This window comes from Aulonocara stuartgranti, assembly GCF_965226115.1.
Source record: "Aulonocara stuartgranti genome assembly, chromosome: 20".
Classification (NCBI taxonomy): Eukaryota; Metazoa; Chordata; class Actinopteri; order Cichliformes; family Cichlidae; genus Aulonocara; species Aulonocara stuartgranti.
Window position 1 is genome coordinate 33,563,059 of NC_138956.1, and position 20,783 is coordinate 33,583,841.

Sequence of the window (20,783 nt, forward strand, 5' to 3'; positions counted from 1 at the left end):
CTAACCTGCTGAAAATTCTTTCCAGCTTTATGTCTCTGTCTTTTTCCTTGTTACGTCTCCCTTTGCATGCATCCAGGCACTCCTGTATACTTTTCTCCTTGTCTTTTTTAAATCTTTGTCCAGAGGAAATATCAAACTCCTGCTTGGCAGTTTCCCTCAGCACTACAGCTGTATATTATCAGTCATCTTTTGTTGAAGCGTGTTCACTACAGCCGTTTCCATCATTTTCGCACCATTAACAACCGTGTGTCCTTTGTGCATTTCCCTCCTTTACATCGTACTTACTCCACACTTCCTCTTCGCCTCTGTTCCCTTGAAGTCTGTCCATTGTCCATTGAAGTCTGCTTCAGTCGTCACTCTCTTCCCCCGGTGGCACTCTCTAACACTTAATCCAGCTTACTGCAGAATTTCTCTTTTTTCTAACTGACATCCAGCCTGTGGGGAAAACTCACTGACAACACTCATCATCACAGCTTCAATATCCAGCTTTAATTTCATGATTCTTTCTTGCACTCTCTTCACCTCCACAACACTGTTTATATACTCTTTCTTGAGTATATAACCCCTACTTCATTTTACATCCTATCTACATCATGGTAGAGCAGATTGAAACAATGTTTTCAAGTGAACAAGTATTTAAATGACACAAGACATGAAGCCCTATTTTAACATTAAAACACATTATCCTGAGTTAAGCTCAGCCAGCAGTCCATGCAGATCAGCTGAAGCTCATCTAAACATGCTGCTGCAGAGAATTAAGGGGAAGCAGCAGTGAACTGTTAAAATGGTCAATATTAGCCAGTCATGTAGCCTCAGCGTGTGTATGCAGTTCTTACATGTACATCTATACAGAAGTTTGCAGCTCTTTAGAAGATGTGTTGTGAAACTTTGTGTATGCACAGCAGAAGTATCATGGCACATTTCACAGATTGGATGGGAGTGTATGGGCTCAAATTGTGGCCATAAATATTTTGTACTTGTAAATCAAATGTGTAGTTGTGGACTGAGTTTTGTTACCTTGTAAACCGAAATATCTGAAAATGTTTGTGCAATGATATATGAGAATTTGTGTGTGTGTAAAAAAAGATTTGTGTTTGAAAAAAAATATTTACACAAGTTACACATTTTTTGTTAAGGTCTGGTTACAGATACAAAGCAAAAAACTACGTGTTAAACTCTGCACTTGTGTGTGAGTTGCATAAAGTGCAAGCACATGACTACTAATACACCATAGAAACACAAGAGCACAAGCAACAGGGGCAGGTAAAGGGTAAGAGAGAGCCGGTGTAGACAGCACATCTGGTCCTGCAGCATGTCTGCGCTGGTCCAGTCGACCGCCATCTTCGCCGGGTTTTTACTTTAGTGCGAACAACTCATGTGAATTTCAAAGCTGTTCTAACAGTCCGACACTGGTCTCTCAATCTCCCGTTGGAGAGCCGTGAGCTTCTCCATGATGTTATCAAACTTACGCTCCGTGATGTTGTCCTTTTTATGCTCAAAGAGCCGATTCTGAGAACTCACAACCACAGTGAGCTTCTCCAAGATGTGATCAAGTTTCGCTCAGAGGTCGTATTCTGAGTGTTCACAGCAGCTGTAAGCTTCTCCAAGATCTTATGCGTGCTGTGCTCAATGAGCCCATTTTGAGAACTCACTACTCGTCCCATTGTTTCAATCTCAGCGGGCAGCCTTGTGGGGGGTTTTGAACAGCTGATTCCGCTTTCTTTAATCTTCGATAAGCCAGGGCCAAGCCAGCTCCGATCAGCAAGAACCCTGTTATCATGGTTCCGAATAGGTAGATATCTTCAACACTCAGGCTCAACCGAGCTCAGACTTCTCGTTGAGAAAAGGGTGTGAATTGCATTCAGGGACCAGTTGATCAAATCCGTAATTCCTCTTTAAGTTTGTGAGAGAGTGTTCCAGGGAAAAGTAATACAAAAAACACGAGACTAGACAAGGACACAAGAGGCTAAGCAGGTAAGATAAGAGATCATGTGATCAACGATGCTCCGTGTCTCTGTCAGCTGTTTTACTGAGCCATGAGCTCCATGAAGAGAGTCCAGAGATTCCACTAGATGGATCCTTCCAGCGTGACCTCCAGGATCCAGACCTGCACACACACTCAGACAGTGGGGATTTATCTGCCTTGTAGTAGGATCACATCACTCACTCCGACTGGTTAGAGAGCAGGAGTGTGTGTGTGTGTGTGTGTGTGTGTGTGTGTGTGTGTGTGTGTGTGTGTGTGTGTGTGTGTGTGTGTGTGTGTGTGTGTGTGTGTGTGTGGTTTGAAGGCGTGACCTCCTCATTAAGAGAAGTAAGAAGTTCCTGGTTTGAAGTGAAGACGAACTGAAGCAGCATTAAACCATCAGAGCTCTGAGATGAAACACACTTTGCTCTGCTTCATCTTCCTCAGTGAGTAAATTCTCTTCTTATTTCTGTCACTTTCTCTGTTCTAAGTCTTATTTGTCTCCATTTTATTTTCATTTATAATTCGTTTTGCGACTCACTTCTTCATTTCTTTGTTCTCGCTCATAATTATTGTTTTCTGTGGTTAAACATAGTGTGAAGTTTGGATATGAGTGGAATTTAAATGTTTCCACAAAATTTTTTTTGCACTTTGCAAATTATTTTTAGTTTCCCAACAGTTTGATCCCCAGAAATTTCTACTTTTTTCTTGTACATGGAATCTGTAATCAAATACTTTTCCTCTACTCTTCTATGAGAGACAAACTTATAATAGTAGAGCTGATGAAACAAACACTCTGTGTTTCATTTCTTCTCTTAATGAGCTGAAGAGCAACAAAGTCAGCGGTGACAAAGTGAGAACTGGATGTTTAGCAGCGCGACTAAAATGTTCATTTCACATACAAATATGGAAATAGCTGCTGCTGCTGCTGCTGCTGATGATGATGATGATGTCATCAAAGATAAAAAAAAGTCAAATTTCATTTTTGTATCTTTTTCACAACCTTAAACTCTGAATCTTCCACATCAGATGCTTTGTGTTTGTGTATAAAACAGGAAGTTTGCTGTTTGCAACTAAAAACAGAAAAGTGAAGTTAACTGAACTTCTGTCATCAGTTCAAATTCATAATCATCTGTCACATTTAATCTATAGTAAGATTGTAACTAATGATTGTTCATCCTTTCAGCAGCACTTCAGGATGGAAACACTGGTTTGGTCAAAGCACAAACTCTCACCCACAGAGCAGAGGAAGGAGGAAACATCGCAGTTAAATGCAACTTTTATTTCCCTGGAAGCAGGAAACTCTTCTGTAAGGAAAAATGTGAAGATGGAAACATTCTTGTTGAAACATCTGATGATGCAGCTCAGAACGGCAGATACAGCATTAAATATGTAAAAAAAGGTGTTACCTCATATGATATTATGTATGTGAGCATCACACAGCTGAAACAGTCTGACTCAGGATGGTACAGGTGCTCTTTGGACAGAACTTTGGTTCCAGATGGAAACGATGATTTTGAGCTGATTGTCACAGAAGGTGAGTTTCTGCTAACAGTCGTGTTTGTCTTTGAAGGTGTGACAGAAGCTTCACGTCTCAAAAGCAGCTACTTTTCCTTCAAATCACCTACAGATGTTATATTTATCTGAAACATCAAGTTTCATCAGTTCTGCTGTCAAACAGCCCATAACCACGTCAGTCACATGCAGATATATAAACTGCTTCAAGTGGTCTTATTATGACTCTGATGGTTTCATTGTTCACAGCTTCAACCACTTCAACACCAAACGGGACTCTGAGACCTTTTTCAGCTTCAGTGTTTCTCTCATCAGCCTCCACACCACCAACAGCACAGAGTTTAAGCTCAACTTCAGGAAGCTCCACACCTTCATCAGCCTCCTCTGGAAGTTCAGGTACGTTATAGATTTTTATATGTATGCAGATTTATATGTGATCCATTAATGAGTGAACTATCTAGTAGTGACACACTGTGAGATGTGGAAGAAGAACATTTCTAAAATGTAAACTTCTTTCCTCGGTGTTGATGTACATGTAGAATGACAATAAATCGCTTTTCTATTCTGAATAAAAGATAAAAATGTGTTGAAACGAATTAAAGTAGAAAAATATTGGCATGATAGTAGAATTAAAGTCAAAACTGTCAAATGAATGTAACACGTGTTTGACTGAAAACTGATCATTGCAGTGAGTTCAGTAAAAAGCACAACAGCTAAAGAAATAAGTTTCCACCACAGCAGGTCAGCAGCTGAGAGAGGACATGGCTGACTTCCTCAGAGCAGCACTGCATGACATCTGTGCTAGATGACAGATACAGACTGTGATTAGTCACTGTTTGGTTTCAGAGCTTTTTCACAAGTGTCAGTGTAACAGACACAGACAGAGGAAAGCATTGTGGGAGCTGTAGTTGTTACTGAGTGAAGCAGAATAGGGAGCTGCTCACGTTTTAGCAGAAAGTACAACAGCAGGTAGTCAATACAGAAAACTTGGTTAAAGTATAAATACTTTCTGTGCTTCATTAAATAATTTCATGCAGAAGGAAATTGATTTTTTCTGATTTGTTTTTCTGTCATGATTGATAAGCAGTTTGTCACATAAATGCCTGAGTAACTGTGTTCAGTCCAAAAACACATGTTATACTGTATGTTTACTGCTAAATGAACCGGCTTTGCTCCACATGTTTACACTGCGAGTAAAAGAACCCTTCTCTGTTAAACACCTGCAGATGTGGTGATTTATGTGCGTCTTATTGTGGTCATTATCATCAGCGCCTTTTTAGCAACTTCGTTGATTTTCTACATGATGAGGAGGACAGCTAAACCCAAAGGTGAGGCTACAGGAAACACGCACGATGGTGTTTTTAACTCTTTAGTTGCCCTGTGTGTCCTGCTGTCTCTCCTGCCACATTTTTTTGTACAGCTGACTCCCATCAGCAATTAAAAGCCAGAGAAAGGTGAGCTCTGGTGCCAGAGAGCCATGTTGGTGGGTGCAGCTAGTGAGCTGTGTTTGGTGATTGTTTGCTCCTGCTCGGTGGAGAGGAGTGTTTGGTGACTAATCCTTTTTTTTAATCTACTTTTTCAGTTCACTGACTGATGCCTGAGTTTTGGTTTGCTTCTTTAAATGGTGATAGCGGCTTAACCATGTCTTTTAGTTCAGTTACTAACAGAAGCATTAATAAAACTCTTTAGTTTAACCATTTTGCCTCCCTGTCTCCTTTTTTCGACCCAGACACTTTTTATCACTTTCCCTCATCCCCTGGACCTTTTTAGGGAAATATAACAAAGAGTCGTCCCATTAAACCCTTTAAAAACTTAAACATAGTAAAATTTAGAAATACATATCATAGGGAACTGGTTTCTGTCCAGAAAATATTAATGTCCTGACAACATAAGTAACACAAGGAAAATGACAATTAAAAGCCTGAAATGAGCTTCCAACTGTGGCTCAAATATTCTCAAATTCAGTCTGTCAGAACTTCTAAAATCATGCAGTTTGTTTACTGGGAAAATAACATTTTCGTCACATTATGAACACAAAATTCAAATAGAACACATAAATTACATCAAATGTTTAAACTGAGAACATGTACCATTTTCAGAAAACTATTAGCTCATTCTGAATTTGATGGCGCACCATAACGTCCCCTCATCTTTTAACAACAGTCTGGAAACATCTGGAGACCGAGGGGACTGAGGAGACTAGCTGTTAGGAATGTCGTCCTGTTCTTGTCTGTTAGAGGTTTCGAGCTGCTCAGCAGTCCTGAGTCTTCTCTGTCATGTTTTTGGTTTCATGATGCTCCAAATATTTTGAGCTGGTCAAAGGTCTGGACTCCAGGCCGTGAAGCCAGGCTGGTGTAGTAGATACAGAATGCAGTTTAATATTGTGTTGATGAAATATACCTATATATAAGACCTTCCCTTAAAAAGACGTCTGGATGGGAGTACACCTTCCAGCATTGATGGTGCCTTTTTTCAGGTGTTGAAGCTTCCAATTCCACAGATACTGATGCACCCCCGTACCATCAGAGATGCAGGCTTTTGACCCGAGCACTGATAATAAACGGAACAGTCTTTCTCTTTAGTCCAGCAGACGCAACATCCAAGAGAATTTCAGCTTTTAATTGATCTCACTACAGAACACTTTTCCACTTTGCTTCAGTCAATGAAAATTGATCTTTAGCTGAGAGAAGACTCCTTTACTTCTTTGAAACTTCACCTCTTTAAGATGCTCTTTTTATACCGAGTTACTGACCTGTTACGAAAGAGTTATTCTTCCAGCTGTTTGGGTTTAGCAATGCTTATTGTTCCAGCCTCCTGTTGCACCCATGCAAACTTTTGTGAGGCATTTTTTCTGATATCAAATTCAAAATGAGCTACTGTGTTTCATGACATTATAAAAAAAAAAGCCTCATTTGATTGTTTTTTTTTTTTTTAATTTTCTAATGAATAAAATATCAGTTTAAGAGATTTGGGAATCATTGCATTGTTTTTATTTATATTTAACACATGACCAACATTCTTGATATTATTTTTGAAAACTAAATTGAAAATAAGATTTAAAACTGAGTCTATCCAGTCTAATCAGTCTACCCTTCCCTCTTTGTCAACACCATCAGTTCTTCATTTGGGAATAAGAACAATGACTGGTTAAAAGAAATTTTCATTATTGATAGGCAGGCTCCTTTTTCTTTAGTATTAATCCCTCGTTGGTCCTCTTTGCCTGATCCTTTCAGATCTACAGATGTAGTTCCACTGGTTAAAGACTGATGTTTATCTTCTTATCTGCATGTTTTTCAGGACCTCCTGTGGAATCTGAGCGTGCTGACATCACACAGGTGAGTTTTAGGAACTGTGAGACAGCTGAGCTTCATCACAGCTTGAGTTGTATCAATCAGCTGGTTTGTTCCTTCTGCAGGGCAACAATGTATATATAGAGATCAGAGAGGGGAACAGACAGAGCAGTTCACCTCCTGCAGAAGTGTCCTCAACAGATGCTGCACCAAAAACCTCCAACCAGATGGAGATGAAAACAATAGACCTCTACAGCCTCTCCACCTCTCCTCACAACAAAGTAATTAAAACTGTGGTCGGATTTTAAGCTCTGAGGTCAGAAATTAGGATCTAGATCACAGTTTGTGCATTAAAGTAATTTATCATTGATAGATATTTTATGCGATTGCCAGTATTAATGCTTAAAAATGCTGCTTTTTAGTTTTTTGTTTGTTTTTTTTGCATTTAACAGAAATTGCATTTTTTTGGTTCATTCTTGTTTCATTAACAAGCTGATAGCAAATGTTTTTTAAGATTTCATACATAAATATTTCTTGTACACATATTTTATCTTCTCTCAGAGTTTATCTGTATGAATTTTTATTCATTTACATCATATTTTGAGAGACTGAAGTTTGATTCCTTTAGGACTGAAGATGACATGAATGCAGTTGATTATACTGAAGTGGATTTCTCCCACTATCGTGCCACCAACAGCGCCCCCTGTGGTAATGCAATTTATGTTTGTACTTCGTCCCCAGGTACATGCCAGCTCTGCCGACCACACCGCAGATGCTTCACCTCCTCATATGTCCAAAAACATCAGTAGGCCTAGTGATGCTGCTGATGAAAGCTCGGTGGCTAACAGATGAACAGAATCCATACAACAGTATATTTTTCTGTTTATGACCATCTTTATTACTTGCTGTCAAACAATTACACTGTATGTTGTTTTTATTACAGCTACTTTTAGTTTAGTTTAACAGATGGCATGATGGTATGACTGGCAGGCTGCTCCTGGAGCACGATCCTTAAATGTAGTCAGTAACAAAGCTCCAGGTGGCTAACTTCATCTATTTTATGTTAGTGTGTATTTTACCAAACCAATGGAACTCAGATTAACTGCTGTGTCACCTGTTACTGTTGTCATCAGTCAGACTGAAACAAACAATAAAAAGACAGAAAAAAAAATTCCAATGTAAAAAATGTTTTTTAATACCTACACTTGTTAATATTTAACTTTTCAGCATAACAGCGCTGAAGTTTCAGTTGAGACTGGATGAAGGTCTGAAGTGTCTCCTTTTATTTGTTCTCTAAATAGTGTCAGAAACGTTGACGTAGCATAGATATGGAGAGAAGGTTTGCAAATATGTACGATATGATCCACAACCATAAAGTAAGATTTAAAAATGTACACAATGATTGGTGTGTAACTTTGAGGACTCACAAGTATGATTTGTTTAGTGCATGTTTTGTACAATCAGTGTACAAAACATGTACAGTGTTCCCTCGTTTATTATAGATGTAAAAATTTTCTGTATAGATGTAAGGCTGTAAAACCCCTCACTACACACTTTATACACTTTTCTCAGACAGGCATGAACATTTTCACATTTTCTCTTGTTTAAGCTCAAACCTTCATAGAAAAATAAGGGGTGTGAGTGTGGGGACCGGTGATAAATGGGTCAGGAATGGAATGAAAAGGAAACCAGACAGAGGTGTTCAGTATGTAAAATAGTTTTATTACAAATAATCTTAACTTAAAGAGCCGGCAAAGCCGTTTTTTACCAGTAATGCCAAAAAAAAAACAAAGGAAGTAGTCGCAGCAACAAAGGAAAAAAACTACCAAACAAATAAAGGAGGCGCTTCCCGCTTCTCACACTACTTACTTAACTCCTCGCCACGGGGAGACACCTGTGGGGCCCACAAGCCTGTAACTGCTCACCACGGGCATGACAAACACGCAAAGGAGCCTTTCCAACACCTAGAAGAAATTGTGTAGAGCAACAGGGGAAAAACCAATTCACACACAGGTCATCCCCAGCTTAATAACCTCAGAGGTGATTACTGACTGGGCCCAGATGGTAAACGAGGCCAGTGAACAGCAGCTGTGTCCTGGGGAGAGAGATGGGTGAGAGAGACAGAGGGGTAGGAGTGGCAAGAGAGAAGGAGGCGGAGAGAGCAGGCAAACACCCCACCCACACTGTAACATGTAACACCAGTGTTATACAATGAAACCAAAGGCACATTTGTTGGGGAGAAAACTTACAAACAACAGTACAGCACACAGTCACACCGATCGAAGATTTATGTAAATTTGACAAGCTGAATGGATTCTTTACTGTACAGGAGACATGGCACGAGATTGATGGACAATGGCCTACAGCCAATCAGGACGCAGAACACAATGCGCTGTAAATAAAAAAAAAAAAAAAAAAAAAGCATGCAAATTTGCACAAAAAAAAAATCTGCGAAACAGCTAGGCCACGAAAGGTACATGGATTCTCCTTCAGTCAAAAAGCAACAGTCTGCAAGTAGCTGAAAGAAAATGACGCTCACTTAATATTACACAGGATTATATATGGAATTGTGCTTCTGATTGGTAAAAACTGTTAGGGAGAGGCTGTGTTTGCTTGTTTTCTCCCACAGTTACTGGTTTCTGTGGTTAAACATAGTATGAAGTTTGGAAATGAGTGGAATTTAAATATTTCCACAAACTTGTTTCTTGCAGTTTGCAAATTATTTTGAGATTCAAACCAGTTTGATCCCCAGAAATATTTTCCTACTTTTTATTGTACATTGAATCTGTAATCAAATATTTTTCCTCTGAATGACAAACTTAAAATAGTAGAGCTGATGAAACAAACACTGTGTTTTATTTCTTCTTTTAATGAGCTGAAGAGCAACAGCACAGTGAGCGGTGACAAACTTAAAGCTTTGGATGTTTTGCAGTCCTACCACTAAAACGCACATTTCACATGCAAACATAAACACAGCTGTCACATTTAATCTATAGTAAGATTGTAACTAACAATTGTTCATCCTTTCAGCAGCACTTCAGGATGAAAACACTGGTTTGGTCAAAGCACAAACTCTCACCCACAGAGCAGAGGAAGGAGGAAACATCACAGTTACATGACTCTGAGACCTTTTTCAGCTTCAGTGTTTCTCTCATCAGCCTCCACACCACCAACAGCACAGAGTTTAAGCTCAACTTCAGGAAGCTCCACACCTTCATCAGCCTCCTCTGGAAGTTCAGGTGCGTTATAGATTTTTATATGTATGCAGATTTACATGTGATGAAGATCCATCAATGAGTAAACTATCTAGTAGTGACACGCTGTGAGATTTGGAAGAAGAACATTTCTAAAATGTAAACTTCTTTCCTCGGTGTTGAAGTACATGTAGAATGACAATAAATCGCTATTCTATTCTGAGTAAAAGATAAAAATGTGTTGAAATAAATTAAAATACAAAAATATTGCAATCAAAGTAAAGCTGCAAATAAAAATTTCCAGTTAACTCTGCCAAATGCCTTTTCTGCATCTAGAGACAATATTGTGATTTCAGTGTTTTTATTGCATGATTAGTCTATTGAATTAAGTAATCTACATGTATTTGTTGATGAGTGCCTGCCTGAAACTGGTTTGGTCAGAATGAATTAAGAGAAGGGTTATTTTCTCTAAGCTTTGCAGATTATTTTGAGGTCTACATGAATCAGGGATACTGAACGATAGCTTGAGGGAAATAAAGGGTCTTTGCCTGGTTTTAGCAGGAGATTAATGTTGGCAGAATTCATATTTGGTGGAAGTCTGGCATTTTCCTTAATTTCTTGGAACATTCTGTGGAATACAGGTGCCAGAATTGTCCAGAATTCTTTGTAGAATTCTGCTGGAAAGCCGTCTGGACCTGGAGCCTTATTATTGGGCATACTTATCAGGGCTTCCTGGAGTTCACCTGGCGTCAGTGGCAAATCCAGTTCCATTGCTCGACTGTCTAGTAATTTTTGAAGGGTTACATTATCAAGAAACTGATCAATTTCATTTTTAGACGGGTTTATTTGTGGTTAGTATGAAGTTTCATAGAAATCCCTAAAATTGTTGTTTATTCTTTTAGTCAAAATGCCCGGGCTGTTTTTTTTGTCCCAGTACAGCCCTGGGCTCGACACGCAGTGAATTAATCTGAGAGGGTGCATCAAAAAATAAATGGCTGCGCCAACGGTGCACATCGCAAATTAGCTCACATAGACACATTAGTTGTGACTCTTCTTAATGACGGTATCTTAGCTAACAACCCCAACTACCAGATTCAACTTGTTATTGGCTAAAAATAACTTCTGGTGAGAGGGACGTTGTTAGCTTTCCACATTCTGACACTTCAAAAGCTTCAGGAGCTTTCCGCAAAGCGCAGCATCAGCACCATGGAAACACACGGATACATCGAGACAGTCTACGGAAGTCCCAATGTGTTTTTGGGACTTTCAGGTGTTTGGACCAATGTTTTCTTTTCTGATCAAACCAGAAATCTTTAATGAGCATCTGGATTTGTCTCGCATTAACTGGCTGAGTTAATACCAGTTAATGCAACATCGAAGCAGCTGGAATCCACAGCTGTGCGTGTTCATGGAGCTTGCATTTTCACCTGCTGAACATCACTACCTAACAAGTTTAACTGTCTTCAGAATATTGCAGAGGCCTTATTGACAGTATTTGGCTCTACATATCTGTGTTTCTAGCTGTATGCCCTAAATGATTTCTAGCTGTATGCCCTAAATGATTTCTAGCTGTATGCCCTAAATGATTTCTAGCTGTATGCCCTAAATAATCTCTAGCTGCAGCTAGAGATCATTTAGGGCATACATGTATGCCCTAAATGATTTCTAGCTAGAGTAAAGAGCCACGCTCCAACTGATGTTTAACCAGTATTTTTTTTACCTCCTCTTCACCAGCAAACACAGATATTGTGTCAGCAAAATAAAATTACAACCCAAACAAAAACGTATCGCGTGCGCCTTTCTACCAAATATTCAGGAGCAATTGCTTGATCCTTCACCTACCGGCGGCATGTGTGCCTTAATTGAACATCCGTCCAAACCATGCGAACCTCAAAGCGCAATACACAAGTCCACCAAAGGTAGCAGCAATACAACATATGGAATTACATTAAATACTCAGTTTTGAACAATATAATTACATCCTACTGCGACAGCTACACTATACATATTTTCCTGTTTAGATACAAAGTCAACCTTTACAATGTAGACAACAGTAAATGGATATACAGTTTTTATTTTCACTCTTATTTTCATTGATTAGAATTTAAAAAAGTGACACTAAAGTTTGTGTTCCCATCTAGTGATATTATTTTATCATCATGTTATTATAGCACAAGTTTCATTTGGCTTTGCACCAAAATAGAAACATCCTCCAAAGAGCTACTTTTTACTTTATTACTTTGAGTACATTTCAGAACTTGAGTAAAGAAGTTGAATCAGTACTTCAACTTTTACTGGAGTATTTTTTAACAGTAGTATTTGTACTTCTAGGTAAGTGCAGAATGTCTGTACTTTTGTAGTCTGTGTGCAACACTTATAATAGGCTGGGAGTATGCTTGTGCTGTGATGTCCTTGCCTCCACGTTGTTATGTAACTGAGCGGTGGACAGGATACATTTATATTTATTATGATTTATATATATATATATATAGTCTACTTCTTTTGTATCTTTTTGACCTGGGGTTACAATTTCTTGTGAACGGGTAAAATAAAAACATAACGTATATAAGGTTATTCTGTTTGGTCAGAGTTTTGTTACAACACAATATAAAAAAAAATAAATTAACTTCAAATAAAGAAGAAAAGAATGATTACAAAAGTAAACACTTGGTAAATATTTTCCTTTCCTCCATTATTGTGTTTAGGTTTGGGTAGAGAATGCATGAATTTCTGAACATTAAAAGATGTTATGATACACAATTTAAAATAGAAATTTTAAATAAATAAAGATTTTATTTCTGAGTCTTGTGATAAATGAAATATTAAATATTGTTTGTTTGCATACTGCCCCTCTTTAATTTCCAAAGTCTTTAACTGACTTTCATTCATTTGTTATTTTTATGTCTGTTTCATCAGACATAATGTATTGAGACCAAATAGTTAAACAACGGTGCGTTATTTTGATCAAAAGTTCCAGACATGCCTCTGTGAAGAACATTTTTGCAGAGCAGATGCAAAAATAGCCTTTAGGAAGATTGTAGTGTTGTGTTTGATCTGATGAAAATGGAGGACTGACAACATTTTAGTATAATGAGCAAGTCTAGTTTAAACTAATAATGTATAATTGTAGTTTAGTAAACCTCAAGCAGTCAGTTTCTTTTGAGCCATAAAGAAACACTGTTGCAATAGTGTGTGTGTGTGTGTGTGTGTGTGTGTGTGTGTGTGTGTGTGTGTGTGTGTGTGTGTGTGTGTGTGTGTGTGGTTTGAAGGCGTGACCTCGTCATTAAGAGAAGTAAGAAGTTCCTGGTTTGAAGTAAAGAAGAACTGAAGCAGCATTAAACCATCAGAGCTCTGAGATGAAACACACTTTGCTCTGCTTCATCTTCCTCAGTGAGTAAATTCTCTTCTTATTTCTGTCACTTTCTCTGTTCTAAGTCTTATTTGTCTCCATTTTATTTTCATTTATAATTCGTTTTGCGACTCACTTCTTCATTTCTTTGTTCTCGCTCATAATTATTGTTTTCTGTGGTTAAACATAGTGTGAAGTTTGGATATGAGTGGAATTTAAATGTTTCCACAAAATCTTTTTTGCACTTTGCAAATTATTTTTAGTTTCCCAACAGTTTGATCCCCAGAAATTTCTACTTTTTTCTTGTACATGGAATCTATAATCAAATACTTTTCCTCTACTCTTCTATGAGAGACAAACTTATAATAGTAGAGCTGATGAAACAAACACTCTGTTTCATTTCTTCTCTTAATGAGCTGAAGAGCAACAAAGTGAGCGGTGACAACGTGAGAACTGGATGTTTAGCAGCGCGACTAAAATGTTCATTTCACATACAAATATGGAAATAGCTGCTGCTGCTGCTGCTGATGATGATGATGATGATGTCATCAAAGATAAAAAAAGTCAAATTTCATTTTTGTATCTTTTTCACAACCTTAAACTCTGAATCTTCCACATCAGATGCTTTGTGTTTGTGTATAAAACAGGAAGTTTGCTGTTTGCAACTAAAAACAGAAAAGTGAAGTTAACTGAACTTCTGTGATCAGTTCAAATTCATAATCATCTGTCACATTTAATCTATAGTAAGATTGTAACTAATGATTGTTCATCCTTTCAGCAGCACTTCAGGATGGAAACACTGGTTTGGTCAAAGCACAAACTCTCCCTCACAGAGCAGAGGAAGGAGGAAACATCGCAGTTAAATGCAACTTTTATTTCCCTGGAAGCAGGAAACTCTTCTGTAAGGAAAAATGTGAAAATGGAAACATTCTTGTTGAAACATCTGATGATGCAGCTCAGAACGGCAGATACAGCATTAAATATGAAAAAACAGACACTCTGTCATATTCTCTGTATGTGAGCATCACACAGCTGAAACAGTCTGACTCAGGATGGTACAGGTGCTCTTTGGACAGAACTTTGGTTCGAGATGGAAACGATGATTTTGAGCTGATTGTCACAGAAGGTGAGTTTCTGCTAACAGTCGTGTTTGTCTTTGAAGGTGTGACAGAAGCTTCACGTCTCAAAAGCAGCTACTTTTCCTTCAAATCACCTACAGATGTTATATTTATCTGAAACATCAAGTTTCATCAGTTCTGCTGTCAAACAGCCCATAACCACGTCAGTCACATGCAGATATATAAACTGCTTCAAGTGGTCTTATTATGACTCTGATGGTTTCATTGTTCACAGCTTCAACCACTTCAACACCAAACGGGACTCTGAGACCTTTTTCAGCTTCAGTGTTTCTCTCATCAGCCTCCACACCACCAACAGCACAGAGTTTAAGCTCAACTTCAGGAAGCTCCACACCTTCATCGGCCTCCTCTGGAAGTTCAGGTACGTTATAGATTTTTATATGTATGCAGATTTATATGTGATCCATTAATGAGTGAACTATCTAGTAGTGACACACTGTGAGATGTGGAAGAAGAACATTTCTAAAATGTAAACTTCTTTCCTCGGTGTTGATGTACATGTAGAATGACAATAAATCGCTTTTCTATTCTGAATAAAAGATAAAAATGTGTTGAAACGAATTAAAGTAGAAAAATATTGGCATGATAGTAGAATTAAAGTCAAAACTGTCAAATGTATGTAGCATGTGTTTGATTGTAAACTGATCATTGCAGTGAGTTCAGTAAAAAGCACAACAGCTAAAGAAATAAGTTTCCACCACAGCAGGTCAGCAGCTGAGAGAGGACATGGCTGACTTCCTCAGAGCAGCACTGCATGACATCTGTGCTAGATGACAGATATAGACTGTGATTAGTCACTGTTTGGTTTCAGAGCTTTTTCACAAGTGTCAGTGTAACAGACACAGACAGAGGAAAGCATTGTGGGAGCTGTAGTTGTTACTGAGTGAAGCAGAATAGGGAGCTGCTCACGTTTTAGCAGAAAGTACAACAGCAGGTAGTCAATACAGAAAACTTGGTTAAAGTATAAATACTTTCTGTGCTTCATTAAATAATTTCATGCAGAAGGAAATTGATTTTTTCTGATTTGTTTTTCTGTCATGATTGATAAGCAGTTTGTCACATAAATGCCTGAGTAACTGTGTTCAGTCCAAAAACACATGTTATACTGTATGTTTACTGCTAAATGAACCGGCTTTGCTCCACATGTTTACACTGCGAGTAAAAAACCTTTCTCTGTTAAACTCCTGCAGATGTGCTGATTTATGTGCGTCTTATTGTGGTCATTATCATCAGCGCCTTTTTAGCAACTTCGTTGATTTTCTACATGATGAGGAGGACAGCTAAACCCAAAGGTGAGGCTACAGGAAACACGCACGATGGTGTTTTTAACTCTTTACTTGCCCTGTGTGTCCTGCTGTCTCTCCTGCCACATTTTTTTGTACAGCTGACTCCCATCAGCAATTACAAGGCAGAGAAAGGTGAGCTCTGGTGCCAGAGAGCCATGTTGGTGGGTGCAGCTAGTGAGCTGTGTTTGGTGATTGTTTGCTCCTGCTCGGTGGAGAGGAGTGTTTGGTGACTAATCCTTTTTTTTAATCTACTTTTTCAGTTCACTGACTGATGCCTGAGTTTTGGTTTGCTTCTTTAAATGGTGATAGCGGCTTAACCATGTCTTTTAGTTCAGTTACTAACAGAAGCATTAATAAAACTCTTTAGTTTAACCATTTTGCCTCCCTGTCTCCTTTTTTCGACCCAGACACTTTTTATCACTTTCCCTCATCCCCTGGACCTTTTTAGGGAAATATAACAAAGAGTCGTCCCATTAAACCCTTTAAAAACTTAAACATAGTAAAATTTAGAAATACATATCATAGGGAACTGGTTTCTGTCCAGAAAATATTAATGTCCTGACAACATAAGTAACACAAGGAAAATGACAATTAAAAGCCTGAAATGAGCTTCCAACTGTGGCTCAAATATTCTCAAATTCAGTCTGTCAGAACTTCTAAAATCATGCAGTTTGTTTACTGGGAAAATAACATTTTCGTCACATTATGAACACAAAATTCAAATAGAACACATAAATTACATCAAATGTTTAAACTGAGAACATGTACCATTTTCAGAAAACTATTAGCTCATTCTGAATTTGATGGCGCACCATAACGTCCCCTCATCTTTTAACAACAGTCTGGAAACATCTGGAGACCGAGGGGACTGAGGAGACTAGCTGTTAGGAATGTCGTCCTGTTCTTGTCTGTTAGAGGTTTCGAGCTGCTCAGCAGTCCTGAGTCTTCTCTGTCATGTTTTTGGTTTCATGATGCTCCAAATATTTTGAGCTGGTCAAAGGTCTGGACTCCAGGCCGTGAAGCCAGGCTGGTGTAGTAGATACAGAATGCAGTTTAATATTGTGTTGATGAAATATACCTATATATAAGACCTTCCCTTAAAAAGACGTCTGGATGGGAGTACACCTTCCAGCATTGATGGTGCCTTTTTTCAGGTGTTGAAGCTTCCAATTCCACAGATACTGATGAAGCCCCGTACCATCAGAGATGCAGGCTTTTGACCTGAGCACTGATAATAAACGGAACAGTCTTTCTCTTTAGTCCAGCAGATGCAACATCCAAGAGAATTTCAGCTTTTAATTGATCTCACTACAGAACAGTTTTCCACTTTGCTTCAGTCAATGAAAATTGATCTTTAGCTGAGAGAAGACTCCTTTACTTCTTTGAAACTTCACCTCTTTAAGATGCTCTTTTTATACCGAGTTACTGACCTGTTACGAAAGAGTTATTCTTCCAGCTGTTTGGGTTTAGCAATGCTTATTGTTCCAGCCTCCTGTTGCCCCCATGCAAACTTTTGTGAGGCATTTTTTCTGACATTAAATTCAAAATGAGCTACTGTGTTTCATGACATTATAAAAAAAAGCCTCATTTGATTGATTTTTTTTTATTTTCTAATGAATAAAATATCAGTTTAAGAGGTTTGGGAATCATTGCATTGTTTTTATTTATATTTAACACATGACCAACATTCTTGATATTATTTTTAAAAACTAAATTGAAAATAACATTGGCCGTCCGACTGCGGTCTGGAGTGTGGAGCCTTCCTGCTGCTGCAGAGTCGGGGTGGTCTGCCTCCCCCCACCGCAGGGAAAAGGGAAACACCACCTGGGACGGGGTGCAGTTCCCCCCTCCAGGGGCGGGGGCACCTAGACCCGGTTTGTAGAGTATGCTTGGGGAGTGTAATCGTGTGTACAACGTCTCTTTATGTCTGTCTCCACGTTGGTTGAGTGTGGAGTGAGTGCATATGAGAGCATGAGGGTGGGAATGGATGTTTGTATCTGTGTGTGCCTGTATGTCTGTGTCTATATGTCAGGTTGGGTGTCAGGCGCCACCTCTCTGGGGACATCTCAGGCCCTCCAAGGTTTGGAGGCCTATCTCCCCCTACCACCACTTCCCCTGCCAGTGGCGGACTCCCTCAGACATCGGTGCGTTGGTGGTTCTTTGTGTCCGGGGATGGGCGTCCAGGTACACACCGGCTCACTCCTTGGCGGCCGCTTATCGGGGCCTGGAGCCTGGGGCTCGCTCGGGCCACTTCGGAGGTGGGGTGCCCCCGGCCTCTCGGCCTGGGGCTCGGTCACTCAGGCGCAGCTGGCTGCCGGCGGAGCTCACGGGCGCATCACTGCAACTCCCCCTGGCTTCTGCTCCGCGGCTGCTGAGTGAGCCCTCATCTGGGACTCTCCTCAGCTCTTTCTGGGACAGTGGCGCAGCTGCCCCTCTGTTGGTCTTCCTTGGTCTCTTGTGTTCTGGGGGCCTCTGGATGTCTGGAGTTTTGATCTCCTCCACACCTGCTTCATGCCCTGGAGGACGGGGCTGTGGCCCCCCCACACCCTCTAGCAGATTATTACATGAAGGAACCTTTTAAAAAACAAAAAACAAGCGCGTCCATGCTCACAGCTGTACACACGGGTGATCACACCCACAAACTACACCCTTTTTGGCTCCTACCTCAAAGCACACTGTGTTCTGTTGATCTTATGTGCTGCACAATAATGTTTAACATTTAGTATTTACTGTCATATTCCCATATATCATTGTGATGTTGTTTATTCTATTACTCTTGTTCTCTTCTGCTTGTTTTCTTTTTTCTTTCTCAGCAGGTGATCCAGGTGATTGATATATGCATTTTTTTTCTCTGCCCGTTCTGTTGGTTTTTGTCTTTTGCCCTTCTCCCCCGTCCCTCTTCTCAGCTGTTTCCCTTTCCCTCTTTCTTTCTCCCCTTCTTTCCCCCAGTCAAGTCTGTCCCGTATTCAGTAAGTGAAAATAAAATAAACAATAAAAGGTGAATCAAATGGACCATTACGGCAAGGCTGGGATGGTCAGTTTGGTAAAGTAAATCCGTTGGGCATCTTTCTTTGCCTTTAGACAACAATTCTGAAATTCTGATGGCAAAAGAGCCAAACGGGACAGGCCAAAAAAAAAGAAGAAAAAAAAAAAAAGAAAATAACATTTAAAACTGAGTCTATCCAGTCTAATCAGTCTACCCTTCCCTCTTTGTCAACACCATCAGTTCTTCATTTGGGAATAAGAACAATGACTGGTTAAAAGAAATTTTCATTATTGATAGGCAGGCTCCTTTTTCTTTAGTATTAATGCCTCGTTGGTCCTCTTTGCCTGATCCTTTCAGATCTACAGATGTAGTTCCACTGGTTAAAGACTGATGTTTATCTTCTTATCTGCATGTTTTTCAGGACCTCCTGTGGAATCTGAGCGTGCTGACATCACACAGGTGAGTTTTAGGAACTGTGAGACAGCTGAGCTTCATCACAGCTTGAGTTGTATCAATCAGCTGGTTTGTTCCTTCTGCAGGGCAACAACATATATATAGAGATCAGAGAGGGGGACAGACAGAGCAGTTCACCTCCTGCAGACGTGTCCTCAACAGATGCTGCACCAAAAACCTCCAGCCAGATGGAGATGAAAACAATAGACCTCTACAGCCTCTCCACCTCTTCTCACAACAAAGTAAGTAAAACTGTGGTCTGATTTTAAGCTCTGAGGTCAGAAATTAGGATCTAGATCACAGTTTGTGCATTAAAGTAATTTATCATTGATAGATATTTTATGCGATTGCTAGTATTAATGCTTAAAAATGCTGCTTTTTAGTTTTTGTTTGTTTTTTTGCATTTAACAGAAATTGCATTTTTTTTGGTTCATTCTTGTTTCATTAACAAGCTGATAGCAAATGTTTTTTAAGATTTCATACATAAATATTTCTTGTACACATATTTTATCTTCTCTCAGAGTTTATCTGTATGAATTTTTATTCATTTACATCATATTTTGAGAGACTGAAGTTTGATTCCTTTAGGACTGAAGATGACATGAATGCAGTTGATTATACTGAAGTGGATTTCTCCCACTATCGTGCCACCAACAGCGCCCCCTGTGGTAATGCAATATATGTTTGTACTTCGTCCCCAGGTACATGCCAGCTCTGCCGACCACACCGCAGATGCTTCACCTCCTCATATGTCCAAAAACATCAGTAGTGATGCTGCTGATGAAAGCTCGGTGGCTAACAGATGAACAGAATCCATACAACAGTATATTTTTCTGTTTATGACCATCTTTATTACTTGCTGTCAAACAATTACACTGTATGTTGTTTTTATTACAGCTACTTTTAGTTTAGTTTAACAGATGGCATGATGGTATGACTGGCAGGCTGCTCCTGGAGCACGATCCTTAAATGTAGTCAGTAACAAAGCTCCAGGTGGCTAACTTCATCTATTTTATGTTAGTGTGTATTTTACCAAACCAATGGAACTCAGATTAACTGCTGTGTCACCTGTTACTGTTGTCATCAGTCAGACTGAAACAAACAAAATAAAAAGACAGAAAAAAAATTCCAATGTAAAAAATGTTTTTTAATACCTACACTTGTTAATATTTAACTTTTCAGCATAACAGCGCTGAAGTTTCAGTTGAGACTGGATGAAGGTCTGAAGTGTCTCCTTTTATTTGTTCTCTAAATAGTGTCAGAAACGTTGACGTAGCATAGATATGGAGAGAAGGTTTGCAAATATGTACGATATGATCCACAACCATAAAGTAAGATTTACAAATGTACACAATGATTGGTGTGTAACTTTGAGGACTCACAAGTATGATTTGTTTAGTGCATGTTTTGTACAATCAGTGTACAAAACATGTACAGTGTTCCCTCGTTTATTATAGATGTAAATATTTTCTGTATAGATGTAAGGCTGTAAAACCCCTCACTACACACTTTATACACTTTTCTCAGACAGGCATGAACATTTTCACGGGATTTAGGATCGCATCACTCACCCTCGACTGGTGAGAGAGAAGGTGTGTGTGTGTGTGT

The 20,783-nt window shown here is 39.2% G+C and overlaps 2 protein-coding genes across 8 annotated transcripts; both read left to right on the forward strand.

Moving 5' to 3' along the window:
* The first annotated feature begins 2,193 nt into the window (after positions 1–2,193).
* Positions 2,194–7,917, forward strand: LOC309696268 (uncharacterized protein). Of its 5 annotated transcripts, none has more exons than XM_082517420.1 (7): positions 2,194–2,409; positions 3,150–3,500; positions 3,728–3,874; positions 4,705–4,806; positions 6,776–6,813; positions 6,894–7,049; positions 7,510–7,917. In XM_082517420.1, the coding sequence occupies exons 1-7, from the start codon at positions 2,376–2,378 to the stop codon at positions 7,618–7,620; spliced, it is 939 nt and encodes a 312-aa protein (XP_082373546.1). In that variant the 5' UTR covers positions 2,194–2,375; the 3' UTR covers positions 7,621–7,917. The 5 variants fall into 5 exon arrangements, with proteins under 5 accessions (XP_082373546.1, XP_082373547.1, XP_082373548.1 ...); XM_082517421.1 differs by having other exon boundaries at positions 3,153–3,500; XM_082517422.1 differs by having other exon boundaries at positions 6,894–7,084; positions 7,510–7,565.
* A 2,074-nt stretch (positions 7,918–9,991) lies between these two features.
* LOC309696765 (uncharacterized protein) lies at positions 9,992–20,111 on the forward strand. 3 transcript variants are annotated; one of them, XM_082518147.1, is made up of 8 exons: positions 9,992–10,007; positions 13,232–13,352; positions 14,090–14,437; positions 14,665–14,811; positions 15,641–15,742; positions 19,144–19,181; positions 19,262–19,417; positions 19,877–20,111. In XM_082518147.1, the coding sequence occupies exons 2-8, from the start codon at positions 13,319–13,321 to the stop codon at positions 19,979–19,981; spliced, it is 930 nt and encodes a 309-aa protein (XP_082374273.1). In that variant the 5' UTR covers positions 9,992–10,007; positions 13,232–13,318; the 3' UTR covers positions 19,982–20,111. The 3 variants fall into 3 exon arrangements, with proteins under 3 accessions (XP_082374273.1, XP_082374274.1, XP_082374275.1); XM_082518148.1 differs by lacking the exon at positions 9,992–10,007 and having other exon boundaries at positions 13,165–13,352; positions 14,093–14,437; XM_082518149.1 differs by lacking the exons at positions 9,992–10,007; positions 19,877–20,111 and adding an exon at positions 19,764–19,830 and having other exon boundaries at positions 13,165–13,352.
* Positions 20,112–20,783: the final 672 nt, after the last annotated feature.

Bases quoted from the DNA above. Each gene is read 5' to 3' on its own strand.
- LOC309696765 (XM_082518147.1), top strand. From the start codon at position 13,319: ATGAAACACACTTTGCTCTGCTTCATCTTCCTCA. The intron at 14,812-15,640 runs GTACGTTATAGA...AAACTCCTGCAG, and splicing joins GGCCTCCTCTGGAAGTTCAG to ATGTGCTGATTTATGTGCGT. The intron at 19,418-19,876 runs GTAAGTAAAACT...CTTCGTCCCCAG, and splicing joins CCACCTCTTCTCACAACAAA to GTACATGCCAGCTCTGCCGA.
- LOC309696268 (XM_082517420.1), top strand. From the start codon at position 2,376: ATGAAACACACTTTGCTCTGCTTCATCTTCCTCA. The intron at 3,875-4,704 runs GTACGTTATAGA...AAACACCTGCAG, and splicing joins AGCCTCCTCTGGAAGTTCAG to ATGTGGTGATTTATGTGCGT. The intron at 7,050-7,509 runs GTAATTAAAACT...CTTCGTCCCCAG, and splicing joins CCACCTCTCCTCACAACAAA to GTACATGCCAGCTCTGCCGA.